The following is an 18663-nucleotide window of genomic DNA, read 5'->3' on the forward strand; positions in this document are numbered from 1 at the left end:
CAACACTCAGCTCGTGGTCTCCCTGAATCAGGCAGAATTATCCCACACTAGTCTGAGTGACTGTCTGGAGGAGGTATCAAAGTGGATGGGCTTGTCACAGCTAAAACTCAATAACCAAAAGACCGAATTGATGTTATTAGGCAGGAATGCATCATTCAACTCCCCCACGCTATGGCCATCTTCTAGGGGCACTAGCCCAACTCCCAAAAGCGTGATCAAGAGTCTGGGTTTTTGGCTAGACAACAAACTTACTTTCAAAGTACAAGCCAGAAAAACTGCGGCCACCTGCTTCTGCTTGCTCAAATCCATCTGTAAAATCCTCCCTCAACTGCCCGACAGAGCCAAAAAAATCCTGGTCCAAGCCATGATCTTGTCGAGGCTGGACTACAGGAACGCGCTCTACCTGGGAGCCCCAGTCTCTGTAATCCAGAAACTACAGGTGGTACTAAACTCCGCCGCTAGATTGCTGACGAGCACTAACCACCGCTCCTCAGCCAAACCAGCGTTGAAATCACTCCACTGGTTACCCATACAGGAACGGGTACATTTCAAGGCCCTCTGTATAGCCCATAAAAATCTTCAGGGTAAAGGCCCCCCCATTCTTGCCAATCTGATTAAACCACACAGAACCCTCAGAAATCTCCGTTCCAACGAGCTTAACCTGTCACAAGTCAGCAGAATCAATAAGGCTCGTACGGGTGGTCGCCTCTTCTCCTCCAACACCTCAATGTTGTGGAACTCGATGCCCCTCCCGCTTCGACAAGAGCCCAACCATCTTTCCTTCCGTAAGAAATTAAAAACTTGGCTCTTCCCTACAAAATAATGATACCTGACCGTGTCCTTCTTCAACCTCCTCTTTTCGTAGCTGCACGCGCTGGGATGCCTCCGGGTAGCCATGCACTAAACAAGAATCCTTTCAATTCAATTCAATTCTATTCTATTCAATTAACATAAAGCAAACTAATGGAAGTCTTCTCTTAAGTAATTCACTTAAGACATTCATTGATTATCATCAAGAACTAAAAGGTTTAAATATTTTCTGTATGTGCTATTTGTGTCTCCGTCCAATTAAAAACACTACCTATAAGTTTGTCACACTTTGTGCAAAGAAAAGTAACTGTGTTAAGTTGTATTGTCTGAATTGGTTAATCAACTGACTAACTTAACATTTTAGTTTCTGTTTTATTGGGTTTGGCTTCTGAGATACTTGTGGCTATTTTTAGATGATATGGGCCTATGTTTAAACTACCTGATATTGTAAATTAATTTACAGGCTGAAATAAAATACTTTTTAGTTTTTGTCAAATTGTGTGGCTATTATTTTGTATTTATAGTTTGTGTTTTTATGGTTTGGATTGTAATGACTTTATTTATTCACCAAAGAATTTTACACATGTTAAGTTTAAAGGCATTTGATTCGTCAACAAGACTGACCTTAATGTTTTTCTGTCTTTTAGCTGAGCTGGTTGTAGACAAAGCCATGGAGCTGAAATATGTTGGTGGTGTTTTCGGTGGGAACATAAAACCTACACCCTTCCTATGCTTGACACTGAAGATGCTACAGATTCAGCCAGAGAAGGATATCATTGTTGAGTTCATCAAAAATGAAGATTTTAAGTAAGAAGATAATAGTTCACTTGCTTTAGATAGTGCCAATTTGTAATGTGGGACCAATGGAATTTTTGCTGATCAACTTAAAAATAGAAACAATATTGTTAATAATCTAATTGGAAAGGCAACAGGTAATTTTTAGGGGATAGTGGCTAGAATAGCTGTATACTGAATAATAATGGATACGGTCAGGTGGGTTTCAAGCTAAAGGTTACTATTAAAGGAAAGTAAGGGAACATTTGGTTCTTTCCTCCTCCACAAAATAAATAAATTCTGAGTTTATCCCCGGAAGCCCTGAGGTTTTTCCAAAAAATAACAGAAAGAGTATCACTGAGGTTATTCTTTCCCCCCTCCACCCCTCCCAACACTACAACATTTTATAGATGCAATTCCAAACAAAAAGTGTGGTAGGAGATATAAACGTCCTTTTTCATAACTAATAAAACATTATAAATAAGCTATGTTCTCAATACATGGGCAGATGCTATTGTTAGAAATCAGTAATCCATGAATGTTGTATGGGTTGCATTCTGTTGTACATGTACCCTTCAGTGAAGTATTTTTTTTTTTATTGGCTAGAGGAATGGGTCACATAGGGTTTTAATTAACATAAAGTACCTAATTGTATGGGTACATTTCAACATTTGGACAGACGGAAAATGTCTCTCAATTCAGCAAAGTTGTAGACTCATTACGTGCTTTGGGCTGCAAACAAATTGTAAAATGCATTTCTCACACAGCCGGTAATACTTGTTTAGGTCCATGTATTGCGTCAATTATTTTGACTCCAGCAAAGTAACAGCCAGGCTATCAACAGTGTATATTGTGATACTATTCTAGACCTTCAGCCGAAATCATGCGCCCAAAAGAGCAGGTGACTAAACAAAAGTGGAATAAAGTATCTTTGGAGTAGTGATGACACATGAGGCTAGTGCCATGAGAGGAGGAAGGTTTCACTCCAAATAAGAGACCTCTAGGAAACCGGGCCAACAAGACATGGAGCACCATTGCAACTGACAGTCAAAATACTATGAAAGCTTCTAGAACCTCCTCTCCCCATTCTGAATTGGAACATAAAGGATGTAATGGACATAATAGTGAAAAATACACATACCACACCCCTCCTACTATATTAACTCCATGGCTGCTAAGGCAATTCCCCCACTGTGCTGACTTTTCATTTACTCCATTGTTCATGACGAGCTCAGCTCGTCATGAGCGTCAAAGGAGTTAAGGAAGAAAAATGTAGAGTGAAAATAAATATAAAACGAAACTAGTACATTTCAGAGCTTTAGAACTTCACTAGAATCTTGAGTAGGAAATTGCTGTAGATCCTCGCTTATGTATCCATTGAGCCACTGAGTAACAAATGACGCTTTGAAGAGAACTAAGTCTCTTAAGAGGTCAGTCGTTTGAGCTCTGACCTCTCTGGTGTCATTCATAGGTTTTGGAGGGACATCATTTCCTCCTATATGCATATCAGTACCGTCAGAACACTGCTCATACATGTTCCTCGTCCAGATTGAAATCACTCCCACACTCATTCATGACCAAGCCAGAAAAGATGAGTGAATCGAAAGAGCTATTATCATCATTCGGAAGAGAACCTGAAATTCTCAATCTCTGCTTGCTGGCTAGTGATACGAACAACATTGCTTCTGTTCTACCACCCTCTTCCTTGTAACCACACAGAATGTTATTTGTGCTGGCAAAATGCATTTATATTCCCCTTTCATGATATGTAGGTTCTTGGTTAAAGCCCAGTTTCCAGCGCATAAGTCCTCCTCCTTTTTTTTTCTTCTTTTTTTTTTCTCTTTTCTTGGTATTGTAATACGCTTTCTCTTGTTTCTTCTGAACCCTTGCATGCTTCTCATCCACAACACCCCCTGAGTCTGGTCCAGAAAAGGAGTTAAATTAAGTTTTCGACAACTCCGCTATCATTCTGGTCTTGGCGTCCATACCCCCTGAGTAATTTTAAAGGTGAAACACTGGTCACAGTGTCCACAGAGTGGTCACCACTCCAGACTTTTTTTGCCTGAGATAGTTTCCCACATCAAAACCTGACGTTAAACCTGTCTAAACACCTTAATTAAGAAAGCGATAAAATCTCCTCACCAGACCATTATAAGGTGGGCTGTATAAAGCAACCTGCAAATGCTTCACATTGTGTAATATCAAAAACTAGAGTAAAATGGGTGCCATTGACTGTAACCACGTTTTTGAGACCCTTCATTGCAAGAAATGTGAATCAAGAATTGATTAGACTCTGTATCAGATGAGTCCACAAAAAATAATAAAGCCGCTTGGAATTGTAATGAATATGAACAGTCAAGTTGTTCATATTTGTGGAGAGGCCGAAGAATATACGTGCTTTGAAACCGTAGCCGCTTGCGCGCTTCAGTCAGTGTAAATGATACAAGGGAAATCCTCAAGTAACCGCATAGAGGAGCAGGATGAACAAATTCATACTGCAAGTACTCTTGAGTCTGCAGTGAGGAATCAAAAATGAACGTGACATCCGGGAATGTCAAGGATGTATCCCATTGTATCCACCAAGGGTACACTGGTTTCGTCACTGCCTCCAAGGCAGGATACGGAGTAACAACCAAAATGAGTTTTCCCTGCCACAGTGCACGTTCCTTAAGATTCGCCATTCGCACCGCTGTCAACTTTTTCCACAGTGGAAAACCGCAACTCAGCTGAAGTGTACAAGTGTGACTTGTAAGCGATATGGCTGTGTTACCCTGATTAAAAGTAAGGTACATGAAACCCACCGCCCTTGGTACCATTCTTATCAACAGGTTGGTGTGGTTATCACGAGTCAACAAGAATTTAGATTCAAGAAGGTCAGCCCGCAAAGATTGCAAGATGGCTGAATGTTCTGCCAGCCAGCACGATTTGGAAAAAGTAGGTTGTATCAACACCTATAGCTGCTTGATACACTGGGCATATTCGGGAATGTAGGTACAACCGAAATTCAAACAGCTCAGTAAAGATTGTAGCTTTTTCAGTGTTGTTGGAGCTTGCAAAAGTGCGTATTTCTCCAAGAAGTGAGGAGCTAAACCTCGACCTTCTTTGTTGAGCTCATAGCCTAAAAACAACACTGTGTACTCGGCAATGTATGATTTAGCAAAGTTAAATTTATAGCCAAAGTCCGCAAAACGGCAAGTTATGCGGTCAACGCAGCACAGATGCGGCCATAACTCTTCGCCTGTGAGATAAATATCATCCACATACGAAAATGTATCTGCGTCGAGCCTCTCCAGGAGAGAGAACATGCAGGCGGCAAAAACGCCTGGACTATTTTTGTAGCCCATAGCCAAACGGAGGAATTGGCGCTGTTTGCCACCACTTGTAAAAGCCGTCCATTGACTACTAAGAGAGGACAAATTGTTGGCAAAAAAAACATTGGATATGTCAAGGGTGGTTTTGAACCGTTTACGTACCAGACTATCCACAAGGGCAGAACTGTGAGTATTCTGCACCGCGCACGTAAGACAATGTGAGTTTAAGTAGCGGTTATCCAATACCAAACGGTATGAGCCATCTGGCTTGGTCACAGTAAAAAGCTGGTTATTCGGGGGCGTGGCCAAGCAGCATGGCCGACAGGACGTGAGCTCTGCCAGCTCCCGTCCTGCGGACCCGTAAAATCCTGTGTGTGATCCTGCCCAGGCTCCGGTGAATGGCCCTGACAGTCCGGAGGAATCCCTGACGCTGCGGGGAACGCATCTGCCGATTTCCGGCCGGCGGGGGTGACGCAGTGACAGCGGAGCAACTCCGGTGCTCCAGTGCGGCCGCCGAGCCTACGCGAGGCCGCGGATGAGGCCTGGTCGGTCAGGGGTGGCCGCTTCCTGACGCACGGCGGGAGACCTGCAGAGCAATCATAGTGCTTGTCCCGGGTCTGGACCTCGACCCAGGGGACGATGCCGTGTGCGAGGGCATCCTGAGAGGCGCTGGACCGGGGGACGCCCCGGGAGAGGACTCACCCCCGGAGGGACGGGCCGCGACACCAAAGCACAGGTTAGGGGGCCCCGGACCCGTGTGAGAGCCCTGCAGTGCGCTTGCCTGGCGGTGCAGCTGCCCACCTGGGGCGCGATCGGTTCTCCTGGACCGGAGGGGCGAAGAGAGAGCCGAGGACCAGTGCGTGCCCCTCCCCCCACCAGGCCGCCATCTTGAGGTCGGCCGCCGGGCTGGGGAGACGGCGAGTGACTGGCTGGGACTGCTGACCGAGGTCCCGGCGGAACTGTGTGCCGGTGGGATAGGAGCGGGCTGGGGGCCCAGGAAGGCACAGGCGAGCGGCGCAGACGGGGCATGCACTTCCATTAAGCCCCTGACGCTCTGTGTGGGGCCGGCCTGCTTCCTCCGGGCTTTCCTGCCTCCTGGAGTGCGGGGAGGAGGGGGCACCACATTGACTCTTGGTAGAAACCCCGGACCGCTGGAGGTCATATCGGGCGCAAGCTGGACTCCTGATTGCAGCGCCGCAGCAGAGCGCCTTGGGGGGCCCCCCTCCTACCTGTCCACTGGCTGAGTGATCGGGGCATGAGAGTTGAGCCACCCGCACGGGCCGGGTGCGGAGTATAGAAGGGCCTGCTTCCTGTGGGGCTCGGCTGGACGCAGGGGCGCGGAGCCGCCCCCGCTGGGGGCCACAGGGACCCACGTAGTGATCGTGCCGCCCCGCTGGTGGGGTGCAGTTGCCGGAAACCCCCTTGCCGGTGCAGGAGGCTTCCTGACGGTGCCTGCGGTCCCGCCGACCTGCCTGTGACGGGAGTGTTGGGAGAGTGAGGTCGCCCAGCTGACTACACAAGGGTGAGGGCTCGAGCGCGACCCACTGCGGAATTTGCCACCGGCTGGGTGGAGGCGGAGGTGGACTTGTTGCTACTCTACAGGCGGGCCAACCCCGCATCAGGATCATCCTGAGGATGCGTAAGGACAGGGCGTCCCGCTCGTCGCAGGCCAATACGATCACCCAGTACACCACGCAAAGGCTGCCGCCCCAGAGGATTACACGCCAATCGGGCCAGGATGAGGAACCCGGGGACTCCGGTGAGCCCTCCCGTGCGGAACTCCTAAAGGCTATTCAGGGCTCCCACTCGGCGCTGGAGAGGCAAATTGAAACAGTCTCCATCGACGTCAATCTCCTGCGAACGGACCTCCGTAAGGTAGCGGACAAAGTTACAGACGCGGAGGCTAACATCGAGCAGCTACAGGGGGAGGTGGCCTCTCTCCGGAAGACGGTCACACAACTTTCGGCGACGACTGGTGCTCTGGAACGGAGAGCTGAGGACGCAGAAGGGAGGGCGCGTCGCAGCAACATTAGAGTCCTGGGAGTTCCCGAGAGGCTGGAGGCTGGAGACCCTGAACGCTTCCTGGAAGCATGGATCAGGGCGAAGTTGTGCCCACAGGGTCTCTCGGAAGTGTTTGTTATCGAGAGAGCTCACCGAGCCCTGGTTCCCCCGCCACAACCGGGGGCCCCGCCGCGAGCTCTGATTGCCAAGATATTGAATTATCGGGATCGGGACTGCATCCTGCGAGCAGCAAGGGAGAACCCGGACCTGGCCATTGAGAATAGCCGGATTTCAATATACCCAGACTATACCCACCAGGTTCAGGAGATGAGGAAATCCTTTCTGGGGGTTAAGCAGAAGCTCCGGGCGATGGAGTTACAATATATGTTACTATATCCCGCCAAACTTAAGGTGCTGGCTCAGGGCAAGGCGCACTTCTTTGAATCGCCGGAGGAAGTTTGGGAATGGCTGGAGGTCAGGGGAGATGGGGTTCCACCGGGGGCCCGTGGTGGGTCCAAGGAGACTTGGGGGAGCCGTCCCCAGCGGCAGCGGAGGCCTCGAGGAGGATGGAGACGGCGTTCCACGTCGGAGCACACGGAAGAACCTAGAATCACGGTGGGACTGGATGGCGGAATGCTCCTGGAACCCCTGCTGCAGGGGGCCGAGGCGGAGTCTCAAAATCCGCTGGATCCTGCGGAACTCCTGGTCCCGGACACAATACCAGCTGCGGTGAGGGATGTGGCACCGTCGGACCTGGTGATTCAGGAGACTGGGGGAGCTGGGGCCCCGGAGGTGAATGGCCCACCCTGAGGTGATGTAGAAGCCCTATGTACTTTGTCATTGGATGGCGGCGGCGGCTCTCGGGGTGGAGAGGGGTATGAGTGGGCACTGGTGAGACATTGTATCCGGAGCCACCAGACTATACTTATTGGGGAGAAACGGAGCCCAGTAGATTTGCAATGTGGGTACTGATTATTTTTTGGGAGGCGGGGGCGTTATTGTCGGACCTGATCCTGCATGGTCGACTACGGCAGGGCCGGAGCCGGGCGTACATCATGTGAGCATTGGGTCTTGCGGGGAGCTGGGGGGGGGGTATGCAGTTTGTTGTTGTGTGGGTGTGTGATGGGTTGTGAGGGGTGTGTGGGGAGGCTGTGCACGTCCTGGCACCAGCGGGGGAAGGGTGGGTTGACAGGTTGGGTTGTTGTCTTTATCCTGCTCGTGGGCGGGGGGAGGGGGAAGTGTTCTGCAAATGTTGCAACGTTGAAGGGGGGGGTGGATGGGGGGGTACTGTTTATTATTGTTGGTATAGGCATCATGTGTATCACTGTTCAGGCCCCTAGGAGGCGGTGTTTTGGCGGCAGATCACATGGCCCGATGGGGCACTTACTGGAAAAATGGGATACAAGTTCTTAACGTGGAATGTGCGTGGGTTGGGCACTTGTACCAAGCGTTATAGGGTCCTGTCCTTCCTCCGGAGGCATGCCATCTCAATTGCGTGTTTACAAGAAACACATCTGAATGAGGAGGGGGCGCAAAAGCTCGCTAAAAAATGGCGGGGTCAGGTCTTTCACTCTTCCTTTTCGACATATGCGCGTGGGGTCTTGATTTGGGTGGCACCAGGGGTCCCCCTTGCAGTACAGTATGCAGAGGCAGACATCGAGGGCAGATACCTGCTGCTGAGAGTGAAGTTGAATGGCAGGGACCTTACACTCCTTAATACTTACGCACCCAATGTAGACGATACGACCTTCTACCCACAAATGCAAGACGTCTTAGTGTCGGACGTGGACAGCCCTCTTCTGTGGTTCGGGGACTTTAATTGTGTCTTGGACCCGGTCCTAGACAGACATCCTCCCCGTGCGGGGACGAAACCTCGCATGACGGCAAGACTGCGCGAGGTCATGACGAACTTGGGAGCGGTAGATGTGTGGCGTCAGAGCCACCCGTCGCAGAAACTGTACACCTGCTACACTCCTACACACGACACCCATAGCAGACTAGACAGGGTCCTCGCCGCGAATATAGACGCGTCGTATTCTCTAAAGGTCACCCATCTGGCCCGCTTCCTGTCTGATCACTCCCCGGTGTTGTGCGCTACGCAGGACATCGACCAGCCCAGCCGCCCCGTACATGGCGGATGCCTGCGGACTTACTGCAGGACCCATTGGGTAGAGATCATGTGCAGACTACACTCACTAACTACGTAGACCTCAACTGGGGGGGGGACGACGTGCCTCTGTCAACGAGGTGGGACGCACTGAAGGCGGTGGTGCGAGGGGAATGCATGGCTCTTACTTATGGGGTCCGCCGACAGCTGACCCGTGAACTGAGGGAGGCCGAAGACACCCTGCGGACTCGCCAGGCCTCGCCAGATCCTGGGGAACCGGAACTGGCCCTGGAGCGGGAAGCCCAGGAGAAAGTCCATGATATCCTTACGCGCCTCGACAGATACACGCTGGGTCAATTTAGACAGCGACTCCACAGGGAAGGGGACAAATCTGGCCGATTGTTGGCCTGGATATTGAGGAGAGAATCGGCACCGGTTCGGATACTGGCCCTGAGGGGGCCCGACGGGACCGTGGTGCATTCGGAGTCCGGTATATTGCGGATTCTCAAATCCCACCTGCAGCAGGTGTACACGGCGGATCCGCTGGTCACCGAAGCATCCTATCAATCTTACCTCCGTGGAGTGGCCCTCCCGGCCCTCCCGAGCGAAGCAGCGGAAGAATTAGTTGGGGCTTTGACCCTCCGCGAAGTGCGGGTGGCTATGGCCAGCCTACCGACGGCGAAATCCCCAGGAGGAGATGGGTTTCCCTCCGAGTTCTACCACGCATTCGGAGACATCCTCGGCCCCCTCCTCCTCCAGGTCTTTCTTACAGCGCTGGAGGATGGAGCTCTCCCGCCCACGATGTACCAAGGCGAGATCTGCATGATCCTAAAGCCGGGTGGTGATGGTTGCGACCCCGCGGCGTACCGCCCTATCACAATGATTAATACGGATGTCAAGGTCCTAACTAAACTCTTAGCCGCTCGATTGGCACCGCACATGGCCCAGTTGGTCCACCAGGACCAGTGTGGGTTTATCCCCGGGCGCAACACCGCGATGAATCTGCGGCGATTAACCCATATTATGCATGAGGTTCGCGGCAGAGAGGATCCCCAGGTCCTGGTTTCGATAGACTTGGCCAAGGCATTTGACACGGTTAGCTGGGGGATTGGGGCCAGTGTTTCGCAAATGGATCCAGATACTGTATAGGGCGCCTCGGGCCAGAGTCAGACTTGGGGCCGCACGCTCAGGGGACTGGGCGTTGGGGAGAGGCACCCGTCAGGGATGCCCCCTCTCGCCGCTCCTGTTCGCCCTGGCGATTGAGCCATTGGCGGTGGAGGTCCGCACCACGATGGACCATTGGGGGATCAAAGTGGGGAGTAACATCCACACGGTGTCCTTGTATGCGGACGACGCACTGTTTTATTTAACGTCTCCGCAGGACGCGCTACCAGCTTTACTACAGCTGCTGGACCGTTTTGGCGCAGCTTCGGGCCTGCGTATCAATGCAGGGAAGTCCCTGATCTTCCCCCTAGCGGGTTACAATGTGGACGCGCGCGGGGACTTGCCACACCTGGGTCTGCGGTGGGAACTGGAGGCCTTCCGCTATCTGGGGATACAGGTGGCGTCGTCGGAGGAACAATTGCTGGCCCGCAATGCGGACAGGGTAGTGCACTCCCTACAACAATCAGTGGCATTCTGGAACACGTTGCCTCTCTCCCTGATGGGACAGGGTAGTGCACTCCCTACAACAATCAGTGGCATTCTGGAACACGTTGCCTCTCTCCCTGATGGGACGTCTGGCAGTGGCGAAAATGGTGATGCTGCCGCGGGTACTGTACGTGTTGCAGAATTCGCTGTGCCCACTTCCCCCGCGGATGTTCCGCACTCTTAACACTCTCCTTACGTCTTTACTCTGGGCGGGCAGGCGTAGTAGAGTTGCCTTGCACACGGTGGTCCGCAGCTGGGAGGAGGGGGGGTTGGAGGCGCCGAGATTCGACCTCTACTACTATGCAGCTCAGCTGTTGCCAGCTGCCAGGTGGTTCGCGGATGCGGACACCTGGGAACTTCGGCTCCTTGCGGGTAGTGCAGATGAGAGAGCGGTACAGATGGCCCTGATGCGCGGCAGGGGCGCGGATGCGACGCTGCCATATGTAGTGCGCCACACCGCAGCCATTTGGCAGCGTGTTGTGGAAAAAATCCTACGGAGGGCCCCCTTTCACAGAGAGCTGCCGATATGGATCATGGCCCCTGTGAGAAGTTGGCCTGGTATATAATGCTCACTAGTTCTAGTGATCACTTTGTACCATGCCAAGCAACCCTTATGATGATGGTTGTAATTCAACCTTGTAGACCAGTTATCCTAGTGGTAACGTGGACAAAGCAGTCTTAGGCTAAACTCTGAAAGGCATGTGAAGCCAGCTGTTATACCATACACAACCCCCTTGAATACCAAATGAAAGGGACACCACACAGATATATATTGAAAATATATATTGATTTATTAACTATTAAAATCCTCTGGACTCTTTATGAGCACAGAAGCACAAGCGTTAAATCACAAGACAGTTTAAAATACACAAAAGTTGCACAATATGGATGAGCCCTAGGGGCCACCTAAACCATATACTAAATAAGTGGTATAAGAGATACCAGGAGGAAAGTGAAGAGGCCTAGGGCCTTGGGAATCGCTGGAGCTATTCGAGACTGGAGTTAACTAAGTCGGGAAAGGCCCACGGGACTCGGGTGCAGTGTTCAAAGTGCACGCACTTTACAATACAAAGTCTATGGTGCGTAAAAAGCACAAAGTTAGAAAGTTAGGAACCTTCCGAGTGACCTACGGAGCTGAAACTTAAAACACAGGCCCTTGGGATGTGTACCAGTGCAGGAGCACCGGCGGAGCTGAGTTACCTCACCCACAGGAAGCGGGTGCACAGGGTCGAAGATGTGTCGGGTTTCGTCACGCTGGTCGATGGTGCTTGGAGCAGGAGATGCTGCAGGCGGCTCGATGAGAAGAGTTCCGGTGGATCCAAGGGTGGATCTGTAGATGTGAAGACCTGAAAGCAGAGGGGACAGTGTTCAAAGTCACTAGCCAGTGACTGCCGTGGAACCAGAGTGGAACCAGGTGATGTCGGGTGCAAACAGGCGTTGTCGGGTAGCTTCTTTCAGCAGCCACGTGGATACCCGGGGTCGAGGACGTCCAGGAGTCGGTCACGAGCTGTCCCACGTAGGCTTCTCGCTGTTGGCGGTGTCGGCGACCTGATCGGAGCAAACAGGCCTTGGCAAATGCAAGCCACGCAGAAGTTGAAAGATGCTGTTCACTCGGACCAGCAAGGTCAGAGCGGGTGCTCCTTTTCACAGGAGCTTGGGTAGGTCTGGAGCAACCAGACCTGCTGTTTAAATCTTCGGGTTCGTCGCCAAGATGGCCGCTGGCCGCGTGGCTAGTGGCCGGGATGGCGCGTCGAGTGGCACAATGCAAAAGGGCCCCACGCAGATCGTGGAGATGCTGGAGGGCTGATCTTCGGTGCAAGGGCTGCTCGGTGGTGGGGGTTCTCAATCCCCAAAGCACAACGTCGAGGATGCCTCAGAAGCTGCGCAGTCAGCTTTTCGGGTGTCTTTCAAGAGGTCCGGTCCCACGTCACTCGATGCCTCCACGGGTCCCTTCTTTGCAGGGACTGTGGATCGGGCTCTGAGAGGTCTGGGAGTCTGGTTCTTGTCGGGCTCTGGGCTCGGTCTCCGGCGGGAGGCGGCGGCAAAGCAGACGTCGAGTTGCTGGTTGGTACCTGTGTTCACAGGGTGGTCACTCCTTGGCCACAAGGGAGATTCTTCTTCAGTCTTCTGTGCAGCAGAATGTCGAAGTCCAGTCTTCTTCTTAGTTTTAAGTTGATTTCGGGATGATCTGCTGTGCAATGGCACTGCTCCCCCTCTTATTCCAATCTAGGGGGTGGATCACCTACTAGGTCCCTCCTCTGGGAGGAACCAGGAAGGGGGGCGGTTACACCCCCTTTCCTTTGTCCAGCTCCGCGCCAGGACTGGGGCTGGAAGGCCCCAGAACCGGTTTGGGCTGGCCTATGCACGGGGACACCTTGTGTGCCCCGGGCATGTCTGATTCTATTCAGCCCTGTCCTACCCAATACACAAAATCCTGTCTGGGGTGGTGCTCGCACCTCCCAAGGCAGGAAACCCTTTGTCCAGGCCACCATCTGCCGAGTTTCGGTCAGCAGCAGGAGGCCAGACTTGTGTCTGTGGTGGCAGCGTCCATTTTGTGAAGCTGAGGCTCTGTTTAACTTTAACCGGGGTTAAGGCTACACACATGTCGTGTCCCTCTAGAAGGGTGGAATGCTATCCCCGTCGCCAGAATTGGCGAGGGGATAGTATTCCAATTCGTATGACACCTTACTCGACATGTTTTGATAAAGCCAAACCAAAGATAGCATTTAACCGCGAGGATTATAATGCACTTAAGAGTATATGGTATGGCAATATCCCGGAACAGCTTAGGGAGTTGTTCCCGACCGCTGCAGATAGGCTCAGCTCATGCTAGAGCACCATCTCACATATTTCCAAGCACTCTGCCTCCAGGATTGATGAGGCCTTCCATAGGAGTGGCTGATAGGAACGTATGTGTCCAGTTTAGGGTTAGGCACAGGCATACTGTACCTAAGTAAGAGGTGGTTACACCGACTTACCCCAGCTGAGTGATCAGCCAGTTGTGTCAATTATGGAGGCCAGGCCAGGGGTGGCACAATACGTGCTGCAGCCCCTGGTAGGCCTTGGATACACCTATGCCCTGGGCACCTAGGGTGCACTATTACAGGGGCTCATAAGGTGAACCAGTTCCAATTCGTAATGCACCTAGAGTGCATTGGCAGTAATTTAGAGAGAGAACAGCAGGCTGTGGGTCTGATTAGCAGGCCCACAGCCACATTAAGTCAGAAACCAGTGAAGCAAAAAGCAAAAATTTGGGGTGACCATAGGATAGCAGACCCTACTCTCCTACATAACCCCCCCCCAAACGCAGGGACATTAGACTAACCTTGACCAGTTGTGTCTTCATGTTCTAAGTGGAAGTACCTGGAGAGACCATCTGCGTTGCCATGGTCAGTCCCTGGGCGGTGCTCCACTGTAAAGTCCATCCCCTGTAGGGAAATGGACCACCTGAGTAGTTTGGGGTTTTCACCCTTCATCTGATTAAGCCATAGGAGGGGCTTATGGTCGGTCTGAATCTTGAAGTGAGTGCCAAATAAGTATGGTCTCAACTTCTTCAGGGCCCACACCACAGCAAAGGCCTCCCTCTCTATAGCTGACCAACGTTTCTCTCTGGGGGTCAGCCTTCTGCTAATGAAAGCAATGGGCTGGTCCTGGCCATCTACATTAAGCTGTGAAAGCACTGCTCCCACTCCCAACTCAGAAGCATCTGTTTGGACAATGAACTCTCTTGAGTAGTCAGGACTCTTCAGGATAGGTGCAGAGCACATGGCCTTCTTCAGGTCATCAAATGCCTTTTGACAGATTTCTGTCCACTGAACCTTTTTGGGCATCTTCTTGGATGTCAGATCATTAAGAGGAGTCACAATGGACCCATAGTTCTTAACAAACTTCCTGTAGTACCCAGTCAGGCCCAAGAAAGCTCTGACCTGAGTCTGGGTAGTTGGAGGGGACCAGTCCTTGATGGTCTGGATCTTACTCTCCAGTGGTTGAACTTGGCCTCCACCTACAAGGTGGCCCAGGTATACAACCTTGCTCTGCCCTATCTGGCACTTTGTTGCCTTGATAGTGAGGCCTGCCTTCTGCAGAGCCTCAAGCACTTCCTTCAGGTGGATCAGGTGATCCTCCCAGGTGGAGCTAAAGACAGCAATATCGTCCAGATAAGCTGCACAAAAGTCATCCAACCCAGTGAGGACTTGGTTCACCAACCTTTGGAAGGTGGCAGGTGCATTTTTCAAACCAAAGGGCATCACCACAAACTGATAATGCCCACTAGGGGTAGAAAATGCTGTCTTGGCTTTAGACTCCTCAGCTAACCTGATTTGCCAGTAGCCAGCTGTTAAGTCAAATGTGCTCAAATATTTGGCAGAAGCCAACTTGTCAATGAGCTCATCTGCCCTTGGAATAGGGTGTGCATCTGTCCTGGTGACAGCATTGAGTCCTCTGTAATCCACACAGAACCTCATCTCTCTCTTGCCATCTTTGGTGTGAGGTTTGGGGACCAGAACCACTGGGCTAGCCCAGGGGCTCTCTGAAGGCTCAATGACACCTAATTCCAGCATCTTTTGCACCTCAGTCTTTATACAGTCCCTGACGTGGTCAGGTTGCCTGTAAATCTTGCTCTTTACAGGAAGACTGTCACCAGTGTCCACCACATGGGTACACCAGTTAGTCTGACTGGGGGTCAAGGAGAACATATGCCTGTATGCCTGTAGAACTTGTCTGCAGTCATGTTGCTGATGTTCAGTGAGGCTGCCACCTAAGGCCACACCATCAACTGAGCCATCCTCAGGGTTCTGAGTGAGCAGGTCTGGGAGAGGGTCACTCTCTTCCTCCTGTCCCTCATCTGTAGCCATGAGCAAGCCCATGTCTGCCCTGCTGACATATGCCTTCAATCTGTTCACATGGAGCACCCTGTGGGGGCTCCTGGGAGTTCCTAGGTCCACCAAGTAGGTAACCTCTCCCTTCTTTTCCAGAATTGTATGGGGTCCAGACCATTTGTCTTGGAGTGCTGCTGGGGCCACTGGCTCCAACACCCATACCTTCTGTCCAGGCTGAAATTCAACAAGGACAGCCTTTTGGTCATGCCAAGCTTTTTGTAATTCTTGGCTAGCCTCAAGGTTTTTGGATGCCTTTTCCATGTACTCTGCCATCCTGGAGCGGAGACCAAGTACATAGTCCACTATGTCCTGTTTAGGCTTTTTGAGAGGTAACTCCCATCCTTCCTTCACAAGACACAGGGGTCCCCTTACAGGGTGCCCAAACAACAATTCAAAGGGGCTGAAGCCAACCCCCTTTTGAGGGACCTCTCTGTAAGCGAACAAAAGGCAGGGCAGAAGGATGTCCCATCTTCGCCTGAGCTTTTCAGGTAATCCTTTAATCATGCCCTTTAGGGTCTTGTTAAATCTCTCAACAAGCCCATTGCATTGTGGGTGATAAGGAGTGGTGAACTTGTAGTTTACACCACATTCCTTCCACATAGCTGTCAAATATCCAGACATGAAGTTGGTACCTCTATCTGATATTACCTCCTTAGGAAACCCCACTCTGGAGAAAACTCCAAGTAAGGCCCTGGCCACAACAGGAGCTGTTGTGGTCCTAAGGGGAATTGCCTCTGGGTACCTGGTGGCATGATCCACTACCACCAGTATGAATCTGTGCCCAGATGCTGTAGGGGGATCCATTGGTCCAACAATATCAATCCCCACTCTTTCAAAGGGAACCCCCACCACAGGTAGTGGTATCAGGGGGGCCTTTGTTGTTCCACCTGCTTTACCACTGGCTTGGCAGGTTTCACAGGAGCGACAAAACTCCTTGGTGTCTTCAGACATGTGAGGCCAGTGAAAGTGAGGGACAAGCCTGTCCCAAGTCTTGTTCTGGCCTAGGTGTCCTGCTAAAGGAATATCATGGGCCAAGGTGAGTAGGAAGCCCCTAAATTGCAGAGGTATAACCAACCTCCTGGTAGCACCAGGCTTGGGGTCTCTAGCCTCTGAATAAAGGAGTCCATCGTCCCAATATACTTTATGGGCACCTTGAGCATTCCCAGCAGCCTCAGCAGCAGCCTGCTGTCTGAGGGGTTCAAGAGAAGGACAGGTTAACTGAGCCTGCCCCAAGTCTGCCCTAGAAGGTCCCCCTGTCCCCAGAAACTCAACCTGTTCAGGTTCAAGTTCTTCAGGGACAGTTCCTTCAGGGGTCTCAAGATCAGTTTCCTGTGAAGCCTGATCCTCACTTGTAGGCAGTTGGGAAGGCGCAGCCTTAACCCTCCTGTTCTTCTTCTTGGGAGGTACTTGGTCCATTGTTCCAGGATCCAAGACCTGAGGTTCAGAGAGGCACTTTTTGGCCTGTGACCTGGTCACAGCAAGGACATGTGATGATATCCCTAACATCTCTGCATGAGTCCTGTACTCAACTTCTGACCATAGAGAGTTCTCCAGGTCATTGCCCAACAAACATTCTACTGGGAGATCAGCACTAACCACAACTTTCTTTAGGCCAGTTACCCCTCCCCAGGAAAAGTTAACAAGTGCCACACTATGTGTAGTAGTGACATTGCTGGCATTGGTCACCAGGTAATCATCGCCTGGCATGTATTGTCCAGGGTCCACAAAGTTAGGTGTCACCATAGTGACACTGGCACATGTGTCCCTGTAAGCTTGAGCCACTTTGTTGTTAATCAAAGGTGTCTGTCTGTATTTGCCCAGGTTACTGGGACTTATGTCAGGGGTCAAATCTATGTCCCCTTCACAAACCAGAACAGCCTGTGTAAGAGTTCTGACTAGGTCAGAATCTCCTTCAGTTCCCAAAGTGATTCCCACTAAACCCTTGGCTTGAGGACCAGCACTGCTAACTGTACTAGTGGGTGCAGGTGCCTTAGGGGCTGCAGTGCTGGGGGCTCCACCCTTTTTACACTCACTTGTCCAGTGAGAGGTGTTCTTACAAGTTTTACACCAGGGTTTCTTCTGACCTTCTTTCTTCTTCTTCTTGGAAGTTTGGGACCCACCCTCTGTCTCAGTTTGGGGCCCTGTTGAAGACTTCTGGTCTTTAGCTTTCTGCTCCCCACCCTTCTGGTCTGTTTTCTTCTGGTCACCACCCTGGTTCTGGTTCTGGTTCTTCTGCTTAACTCTGGTTCTTACCCATTTATCTGCCCTCTTTCCCAATTCTTGGGGAGAGGTCAAATCTGAGTCAACCAAATGTTGATGCAACTGCTGGTTCTGACAATTATTTAAAATTTGTTCTCTCATCAGCAAATTGTACAATCCTTCATAGTCTGTAACCTTGCTTCCCAGCAACCATCCCTCCAGAGCCTTAGTGGCACACTCAACAAATTCAGACCAGTCCTGAGTCTGTGTCTTCTGGGTATCTCTGAACATTAACCTGTACTGTTCAGTGGTTAAGCCTAACCCATCAATCAGAGCACTCTTCAGGACCAGGTAGTTTCTAGAATCCCCATCACTAACTGTGAGGAGTCTGTCTCGGCCTCTACCTTCAAAGGAGAGCCACAAGATTGCTGCCCACTGCTCCTGAGGGATCTGCTGTACTCTGCAGGCTCTCTCCATTGCAGTAATCCATTTATGGATGTCATCCCCAGCTTTGTAGGGGGGCACAATCTTACTCAGGTTTCTATTATCAAAAGACCTGTCTTTATCCTTGTGGATATTGCTGCCACCAGTGGGTTCTATTACCCCACTCTCTCTAGGCTGTCTTGCTCTAGCAAGTTTCTCCTTAGCCAGGGCAACCTCTAATTCTTGCCTCTGGATCCTAAGCTCAGCCTCTCTCATCTTGGCCTCATGTTCCCTTCTCTGAGGGCTAGTCATCTCCTTTCTGGAGTGACCATGAGAGCCTCTAGAGACATGGGAGGTATTGGATTCACCTGAGTGATGCCTCCTCCTCCTATGGCTCTGGTTAAGTCCACCTGAGGGTCTGAATGGGTTGTTACCTGATTCATTCCCAAGTTGACTTAAGTTAGCCTGGTTCAGTCTACTGACCAGCACCTGACTATCTCTGTCATCATCT

The 18663-nt window shown here is 51.2% G+C and overlaps 1 protein-coding gene across 1 annotated transcript in view; it reads left to right on the forward strand.

Annotated features, from left to right (window-relative positions):
* The window catches only part of PRPF38A (pre-mRNA processing factor 38A), a 144241-nt gene that overhangs the window by 31310 nt on the left and 94268 nt on the right, over nucleotides 1-18663 (forward strand). The window contains exon 2 of the mRNA XM_086952442.1: nucleotides 1458-1617. Within this exon, the coding sequence (XP_086808568.1) occupies nucleotides 1458-1617 (160 nt within the window). The remainder of the gene's footprint in view (nucleotides 1-1457; nucleotides 1618-18663) is intronic.

Source organism: Lissotriton vulgaris, chromosome 1_1, assembly GCF_964263255.1.
Source record: "Lissotriton vulgaris chromosome 1_1, aLisVul1.2, whole genome shotgun sequence".
Lineage (NCBI taxonomy): Eukaryota > Metazoa > Chordata > Amphibia > Caudata > Salamandridae > Lissotriton > Lissotriton vulgaris.